Below are 7,775 nucleotides of genomic sequence, written 5' to 3' on the forward strand. Positions count from 1 at the left end.
ATTGGGCTTAATAACCATGAATGATTAGTGAACTTAATGATTTTGAAATTTACAATGCAATCGCTAAGAAGAGAACGATTTTCACAAGATAAATGAATGTTTGCAATGAATTAGTTCAATTTATTTTCAGTTTAGTAAAAACTGTTCTGAATTATTTTACTACTTACCATTTTTTTGGGGCGCAACCAAATAGAGAAACAGTGGAGAACCTTCGTCATAAATATTTAGTTCATTCATTGTAGCATTATCGTCGGAGGCCAATTGTTTTCCAATTATCCATTTTTGCACATTGATTGGTATTTCAAAATCGCGTTCCACTCGCAATTTTAGTTGACTTACTTTTGTACTTCCCTTCACTTTAATGGGGAAAGGTCCTCTGTGCGAAATTTTGTCCTCCACGTACATGTGAATCCTAAATTTAGCATAATTTACATATTTTAAATATTTAACAAAAAATAAGATTATTAATAATTTAATATTTATAGTGTGGATATTTACAAGTGTCTAGGCTGTTATCTTTTAATTTTTAACTTTGTGAAATCTTTAACTCAAGAGAAGACGAAATACAAAATAATTTTATAAATTTGACAAATCCAAATTAAAATAGCATTCGAATAATTCGTGGTTGAAGATATTAATTTAGCTGACGAAGCGCGTGTTTTTATTGAAATAATATTCGAGTTTTATTTCCTTTCTCTTTGAGTCAATTATTTTTTGGTATACACGTAAATGTAAAGAAAAATGCATTTTAATGTTTCAAAAAGAGTTTGATACCGACTCTACAATTGTTTCAACTTGTCAGACCTTTTATCAAAAGTACGCCGGAATCATACTATTTTTTAATGTTACGATTTAAACTTATACTGTGAAATTATGATGTTAGGTGTGGGTACATGTTGGCGAAAATTGTCTGGTGAAAGGTAATAATTGAATATTTGCTGTCAATGAAATGATCTTTATCTAATTAAATAATGTATTGATATTCCAGTACATCACTTGTTTGTTCATGTTCGTTAATTGTATTTATTACGCTTCTCCCAATCTGACCTATGTATATCAATTTTTACAATTAATTTTTTTATCCCTAATATAAAAATTGTGCATACATAGTATTTCTAGATTTAGAAAAAGCTTTTGACAATATTAAATATAGTTAAAAATGTAGGGATGAGTTATAGAAATAGAAGAGTGATACTTAGTTTGTATAAAGAGCAACAGGCAATTATAGAGCTGGGGCTGCAACGTAGAGAAGTAAATATTATGAAGAGGGAGTCAGACAGGTATGCACCCTGTCATCGCTATTAATCATTACATTGAAGACGCGATCAACATCATTTAAGACAGTACAATTGTAAGGATAGATATATAGATGCAAAAAATTAGTATGCTTAGATTTGCAGATGATATAGCAGTTTTAGCATCTAGCAAGGAGGAGTTAGAGATAGCTTTAAATAAAATGGAAGCGGTATTGACGAAACAATACTGTATAAAAATATAAAGATAGGAGACGAAAAATTAGAAAAAGGGCTGATTTTAGGTATCTAGGAAGACAGGTAAGTCAGGACCGAAAGAATAGTAAGGATATAAAGCAGAGGATAGCGCAGGGTTGAGTCGTCTTCAGTAAAAGGAAGTCACTTCTATGCTCGCAAACGGTTAATTTAGAAATTCGAAAAAGATTGTTAAGGGTGTATGTTTGGAGCGCGGCGCTGTACGGGTGCGAAACATAGACAGTGGGCGCGGCAGAAAAGAAAAGGTTAGAAGCGTTCGAAATGTGGTGTTACAGGCGAATGATGAGGATACCGTGGATAGAGAAGATTATAAATGAAGAGGTATTAGAAAGAGTAACAGAACAGAGGACTCTATGGAAGTCAATAAGAAATAGGCGAGATAGGTTAGTAGGACACCTTCTCAGGCATGAAGGTCTAGTCAGAGACACATTAGTGGCAGAAACTGGAGCTAGGGGGGGTACGCCTAGATTTAGATTGGTTTTAGAGAAATGCGAAGATTAGTTCAGGGTAGGGAAGAGTTGAGATGCGTGTCCAACTAGGACTGTCGACCTTATGATGATAATGAAAATATTGACGGAACGACTACTTTGAACGAGCTACTTCAGGAAATTAAGATGTTTATTTATTTACAATCAATCCCAACATTTCGTTCCTTAGTTTCTTGTGGCTTGCTTAGGGGAAATTATAAAATTTCGACGGGATAAATAACTTTACAATTACTCCCGAAGAAGTCCCAAATTAAGGGGTGAAACCTACTTTTATTTTGACTTCTTTGCTAGTAAAAAAGAATGTGCTTTCCTATTCGTTTATAATTGTTTCAATTTGTAGATATCGTAAATTACTCAATACTTTTATACATCGAATCGAACTTTTAATTTTATTTTTAACAACTCTTAAATCAAGTACTATTATTAAAGATAAACTATAGGCAACTGTTTTATGAACTTACGTAAAACCCTTATCTTCCGCCCTGGCAGTAGCCTTCTCTTCTTCGGACTTTTGCCTTATGACCGAACAATTAACCTTAAGTTGGGCAAGTTCTCGTGCGTAATTTGCAGCCTCTCCCAATTCTCCTTTAGCGATTGCTAATTCCAGTCGTTTGAGCAATCTTCCAATTTCTAGTGTGTCCGTATTATTAGCTACGTTATTTCTGATGTCTTCAAAGTTCACTGGCATGTTTAAAAATAGGCTCCCGTTTTGTATAAGATTCGCATAAATGTGATTTTCGTCTCTGCTGTCCATCTTCTCATTGTAGATATTTGCAAAATCGTTGGGCCGCAACAACTCGTATGTTGGATTCTTTTTCACATCTTTAGCCGCATCTAACGTATTTTCAGGAGAAAATTTACGAAGTACCGCGTTCGTCTGCACCGCCGACGAAACTTTAGTTGGTTTTAGATTGTCTGCCTTTCTAACTTTTATATTTTCATAAATTGTTTCGGTTGTTTTTATAAAAGCTTCAGCGACTTTCTCCTTTAGGGGTTCCGTTTCTTGTGTTGTTTTATTAAGCGCCCTGTTATCATTAGACAAATTTTGTTTTTTAGCTTCGTTGAGAACTAACTGATCCTTTTTATCGGTTTGTACAACGGACTGCTTTTGCGTAAGTTCATGAATTTTGATCGGAGTATTTTCTTTAGTTTCAAGCTTTATTCTTATTCCAGCTGACTTTTCTTGTGGTAATGCATTATCTTCCGTTACTTTTGCGATAATATTTGAATTTGAATTCGCGCTAAGTGCTAAATCGTTTTTTAATATTTTTGCCTCTGCAGCGGATGGTGTTGAGGTAACTTTTTTGTCTTCAACTTTAACTGGTAGTTTCGTAGAAATTGAACTATTTTCGTGAGGCTGTAAATTTAATTCTTTATTGTCTGTCTTTTTGGGATCTTCGTATAAATTTTCTGCCTTTTCCTGAATAATGCTCGAGCGAAAATTCTGTTTTCCGACATTATTCTTTTTCTTAGGTAACGAATTCTTCATTTCTATAAGTACCTTTTTCAGTCTCTCTCGCTCTTCTCTCTTGTTGTCCTCCGCAGTGTTCGCTGCGCCCTGTTCGTCGACAGATACAGACTTAGAAAATTTATTCTCTTTATTTTTATTATGATTTATTTTACTCAAGGCTGAAAACCCTATTTGTGTTTTCGACCGCTCGAAGTGTGGAGTGTCGTTACCGGATTTAAATGGCGTATATTTAGAATTATATGTACTGCCGCTGGCCGGAAAATGCCTCACTTCTAAATTTTCTATTTTATTCTTTTCGAGTGAGTTATTTTTAGGCGAAGGTATACTCAGATCATCAAAGTATGGTTTTATAGTAGAACACACGTGACATATTATTCTCCAGTAATCGTTTTCAATCGAACATTTCGGACAATTCCAACTTTTGTGTTCAGTTTTCGGCGTTTCTTTCTTATCTGATTTGTTAGTTGTGATTATAACTGCACTTTCTGATTTCATTAGAGGAATGCCTGTCTTGTTATTTTCAATTAATTTCTTTTCATCTTGGTCGATTTTTCCAAAATACTTATCACTTAATTTTTTATTGTTTTTATTTTGGTGTAAAAGTTCGTCTTTCACGCTAAGCTGCCGTCCGAAGTAATCGCGTTTGAAATTATCTTTTTGAGCTCCTCCAGGTTCTTTGGATCCAAAGAACGTACTATTCACAGTCACTTTAGTGACATTTGTAATAGCATTGAATTTGGCTATCAGATCTTTGGCGGATTTTCTTTTCGGCGACACCCAGCTGTCGGTATTCTTTGCTTCTTCCTGTTTGGGCCTCATAAACGGTGGAGGGTCCAGTTCGCCTGACTGACATTGTTCTTTTTTTATCATTTCGGTCGCTTCACGATCTAATTCACTAATGTTCGTGAGAAACGTCATTCCAGACTTTCTTTTAAAGTCGTCTTTACTGCTTTGATTAGTACCGAATATTTTTATCGATCTTGTGATCTCATCATTTTTTAGTGATTTATTTTCTTCAATATTATTTGAAACGTTGACAGATTCTGGTACCCGTTGAATTGGTTCGTATTTGTTATCAATTTTGAACGGTTCTTTCTTGGGTACGAATGTACTTTCTCTGTTAACGTTTCTTTTATACCATGGACGAGGTGAAACTGGTGATATTTCCATGGGTTTTTCTGACTTCACAGAAGAGGCGCTATCAGTAGAATAAATTGATGCTGCACTTGTATGCTCCGTCACTGGTTTCAAAACACCATGATCTAGTTTAAGAGAATCATTAGAAATAACATTTGCATCAGCATATTCTATTGTATCAAGTCGTTCTAAGGCACTTATTATTTTTCCAGAAGACACTGTTGGAGGCTGCGGAGCTAATTTCTTTTTCCGTCTGAGACTCAGTGTAGAATCTCGTGTTTTATTGTTGGTCGGTGGTTGCGGTGCTTTTCTTTTACCTTTCACATGGCAATAAGCTCCAGCTTTTTTTAATTTCGAAGATTCACTGTTTGTTCTGCGATGTAAGCGTGACGTTTCGTCATCACTATTTTCCAACATCTTTTTTCGAGTCATCAGAGGCAAGCTTCTGCTGCTATCTTCTTCCTCTTCGACTTTCGGCTTTAACAATGTTTCTCGATTAAAGAACAAATTATACTTTTTTCGCAATGTTAAATTTTTATCGCGTTCCCGTCTCTTATCTCTCTCCTTGAGCCTAGCTTTGTATGTGTCCGTTTCGGGACCAAGAGCGATAGACTTCTTTTCCAATATATTTGATTGATATGATTTGGGAGGGACGAACGAAAAGGAGGCTGCCGTTCCAGTACTTATTCTGGAATTGATGCTGTCACAACTACTCGATGACGAGCTAAGCAGGTCTGGAACGCTAGACTCGCGGGAAGGTGAAGATTTAAACCATTTGAAGAATGAAAACAAACCGCTACTTCTCTTGGATGTTTTTGGATCATAGCCAGGACTTTGTCCGACAGTCGTGGGGATATCTTGTGAATGATTAAAGTTCATATTATTACAATGACCATGTCTTTTGGGTACTTGGGGATTTCCTTCTTACTAATACAGGCGTCGATTAGAACTTTTATCACCATTAACGGTATTAGTAACCACCTTTTGCTACTAAATATTTTTAGATATCGGTTGTGGTTCTGTTATTAAAATTTGGTAAATAGGAATGCAACATCTTGCAGTTAGTAAGGGGACACTCCGACTTACCATACACACATAATGACCCGATTTAATGTGGAAAGCACATCTGTAAAATACTGAACTCGTAGTAAAGTTTCGTTTGATAACTATGTATAAGCTGCGGCAGAACAAGGGCAACACTATCTATACCTGTAAGTGAAGCGAAGATACATTCGGGAGTTCGTTTAATTTTAGCACTACTTCGGCAGAATCCGTCACACCAACGAATACAAAATTTTGTTACAAAAACGAAAATTCGTATTTCATTTAATAAACACTTTCCAGTTTCGTTTCTTTTCTTTCAGCTAATCGTTTCCGTTAAACGTTTGAATTTGTTCACTTTATTTCAATGAACCATTATGTTTTGAATTAGTTAAAAATTATCACAGATTTTGATATTTTTACACACTCACTAAATTTTTAAATATACTTAAAGAGTATCATAAAAGCATAGGAATAAAATACATATGTAATATATATTAAATCTCACTTCTGTATTTGTTTGCCAGCCAATTAGAGGTACACTTATAAGAAATGAAATAAATACATACAAGAATAATTTGATTTCCAATTAATTATTACACACCCAGTAAAGGAATCAAATAAGTCAAAATTCATGTATGTATATACCAATCCCAAACCTATCTATCTAAAATGAGTAAAATAAATTTAGACAAGAACTATACTATATTTGTAATAAACGCTTTCTACAAATTACCCCAATTTATACACAAAATTACAAAACATCAAAAATTCTGCTCCTGATAATGAAATGTATTTATGTAAATTCTAGGTAACAATAAATTAAATATCAACTTCCACAGTATAGAATTCAGACATAATAAAAGGTTCCATGTAATCAAACCAATATTATTTATACATGTATACTGTATATCTGCAATTAAAATTTTAGCTTTTAATTTTCGTTTTAGGCATTAGGTATCAAGGTTTTACTTTACAATTAAATTTTTTAACTCTAGAAATGCTACTTTTTAAATAGTATTCATAACACATATAGAGTTTTTTACAACACAGTTCTTAGGGAAAACTATCGTTTTAAGAACGTTTTAGCATTATTGAGATATACAACTTTTTCGTCAACATTATTAGTTTTCATGCGAATATTAATATTTCTAAGTAAAACTGTAAGGTGAGAGTAGGTATATAGGATGCAAATAGTAGAAATATCTTCATTAGATCTAATTATTGTAGAAACGTCTTTGTATGCTATCTAAATATGAAGTTTAAACAGTTTTCTTTTAAACAGTCCAATAATTTTTAAAATTCCAGTAATTTAATTAATCAATACTTTCTGTAATCTAATCATTAATGTTTCTGATCACTTATTTGTTTTCCAATTCTTTATTTATATCTTGATGTAGCCTCCACATACAAAACTACTTTACAATGGACATATTTTTTTTTTAATTTTAATTTTGTAACGCAATTAATTGTCTCTAAAACAAAAAACTAATCATATTTTTATAAGTGTTCACTTTTTTGAATATGCTCTTTCTTTGGACACAATCAAAACTCAGTTTGTCCAACAGTTCTACACAAAATTTCACTGTATTAATGATAAATAATGTTAATGCAGAGTTTTCTTGCAAAAAACTTTCATTATGCTCTATTTAGTGCTATAAACATCTTTCAAACAGTTTTATTGCAATTGCTAGCAGCTCAGGGTCATGTCTTTTTGGAGCTTCTACAAAACTATCTGTTATTGGAAGCCGGCAAAGATGTCTTCGAATTGCAAGATCCCTTCTTGCAGACAGAGCCCTTCTATAAGAGCCTGCACTAGTAAATAAATTTCTTCGCACAGCCTCTTCTTCCTTTAAGCAAACTTGAATAGCTGCTATAGGATGTGAAATTTCAACTTCAATGGGAATATTTTCATATTGTTCTTCATATGTTTCCATTTTTACCTCTACAACTTGGCTTTCAATTTTCACAGCAGGCAAATCATTTTCATCTCTGGGTTCTTCTTTAATTTCTACTTCAGTTTCTTCTTCTTTAATTTGTTCAGTGACTTTCAATTTTGAAATATTTTCCTTTTCTTCCATAATTTTTGCATTAACATGTTGTTTAAATACATTTTTAACTGTATCTTCA

At 33.4% G+C, this 7,775-nt stretch overlaps 1 protein-coding gene across 1 annotated transcript; it reads right to left on the reverse strand.

Moving 5' to 3' along the window:
- Window positions 1-120: 120 nt before the first annotated feature.
- On the reverse strand, window positions 121-5,904 carry LOC108743966 (titin homolog). Its single transcript, XM_018479570.2, has 2 exons — window positions 2,458-5,904; window positions 121-412 (listed from the first exon to the last, which is right to left on the reverse strand). The coding sequence occupies exons 1-2, from the start codon at window positions 5,481-5,483 to the stop codon at window positions 160-162; spliced, it is 3,279 nt and encodes a 1,092-aa protein (XP_018335072.1). The 5' UTR covers window positions 5,484-5,904; the 3' UTR covers window positions 121-159.
- Between the last annotated feature and the right edge of the window lie 1,871 nt (window positions 5,905-7,775).

Source organism: Agrilus planipennis, unplaced genomic scaffold (assembly GCF_000699045.2).
Source record: "Agrilus planipennis isolate EAB-ADULT unplaced genomic scaffold, Apla_2.0 scaffold1218, whole genome shotgun sequence".
Taxonomy (NCBI): domain Eukaryota; kingdom Metazoa; phylum Arthropoda; class Insecta; order Coleoptera; family Buprestidae; genus Agrilus; species Agrilus planipennis.

Coding starts and splice junctions, on each gene's coding strand:
- LOC108743966 (XM_018479570.2), bottom strand. CDS start 5,483: ATGAACTTTAATCATTCACAAGATATCCCCACGACTGTCGGACAAAGT. Junction 413..2,457: donor GCGGAAGATAAGGGTTTTAC/GTAAGTTCATAA, acceptor TGCTAAATTTAG/GATTCACATGTACGTGGAGG.